General features: G+C 41.3%; 1 protein-coding gene across 1 annotated transcript in view; it reads left to right on the plus strand.

The window, feature by feature from the left end:
- Window positions 1-3: 3 nt before the first annotated feature.
- The window catches only part of LOC126496008 (X-linked retinitis pigmentosa GTPase regulator-like), a gene marked incomplete at its 5' end in the record, with an annotated part of 28,365 nt that continues 27,032 nt past the window's right edge, over window positions 4-1,336 (plus strand). The window contains 3 exons of the mRNA XM_050133591.1: window positions 4-25; window positions 598-660; window positions 835-993. Of these exons, the coding sequence (XP_049989548.1) occupies window positions 4-25; window positions 598-660; window positions 835-993 (244 nt within the window). The remainder of the gene's footprint in view (window positions 26-597; window positions 661-834; window positions 994-1,336) is intronic.

Here is a 1,336-nt window from a genome sequence, read left to right on the forward strand (position 1 = left end):
GTGAGCAAGCCGACGTGCGTTAAAGGTGATATTATATTATATATATTATATTTATATCATATAATGTTCGTTTTTTATCTTTATGTCATTTAATATTAGTTTTTAAATATTTATATTATTTAATATTTGTTTTTATCTTTATATTATTTAATATTTGTTTTTAATATTTATTTAATATTATTTAATATTATTATTTACTTATCATCATTTGCACACCGGGTTATTATTTATCATCATTTGCACACCGGGTTATTACTTATCATTTGCACACCGGGTTATTGTTTATCATCATTTGCACACTGGGTTATTATTGATCATCATTTACACACCGGGTTATTATTTATCATCATTTGCACACCGGGTTATTTGTCATCATTTACACACCGGGTTATTATTTATCATCATTTGCACACTGGGTTATTATTTATCATCATTTGCACACCCGGTTATTTATCATCATTTGCACACCCGGTTATTTATCGTCATTTGCACACCGGGTTATTATTCGTCATCATTTGCACACCGGGTTATTATTTGTCATCATTTGCACGCCCACAACACGTGGTGATTAATTCCCTGTCCTCTTCGCACGCGTAGCTCTCAAGCGGGAAAAGGTGAGGCTGGCGGCCTGCGGGAGGAACCACACCCTCGTGTGCACAGGTACGGCGGCGTCCCGTGTGTGCACGTGTGTGTGCACGTGTGTGTGCACGTGTGTGTGCACGCGTGTGTGCACGTGTGTGTGCACGCGTGTGTGTGCACGTGTGTGTGCACGCCCTCCCTCTGACGCATGCTGGGACACACTTTTTTCTCCCCCTGACACACGCGTGTGCGCAGACGACGGCGCCGTGTACGCGGCCGGGGGCAACGGCGAGGGGCAGCTGGGGCTCGGCGACACCGACGACCGCGACTCCTTCCACCGCCTCGGCGCCTTCTCCCCGCGGGACCCAGTCAGGCAGCTCGCCGCGGGCGTGCACACCTCGGCCGCGCTCACCGGTGAGTGTGAGAACCGTCCGTGGCGTCTGTTGCACACGCGTTTTCCTCGCACACTCGTTTTATATTCATTCATTCATTCATTTATTATGCATGCAATATTCTAATTTTATATTTATTTATCACGTACACAGTATTCTAATTTTATATTTATTTATCACGTACACAGTATTCTAATTTTATATTTATCACGTACACAGTATTCTGATTTTATATTTATTTATCACGTACACAGTATTCTAATTTTATATTTATTTATCACGTACACAGTATTCTGATTTCATATTTATTTATCACGTACACAGTATTCCGATTTTATATTTATTTATCACGTACACAGTATTCT

The sequence above is a fragment of the Alexandromys fortis genome, unplaced genomic scaffold, assembly GCF_014885135.2.
Source record: "Alexandromys fortis isolate MF-2015 unplaced genomic scaffold, M_Fortis_MF-2015_v1.1 scaffold_814, whole genome shotgun sequence".
NCBI classification, from domain to species: Eukaryota; Metazoa; Chordata; class Mammalia; order Rodentia; family Cricetidae; genus Alexandromys; species Alexandromys fortis.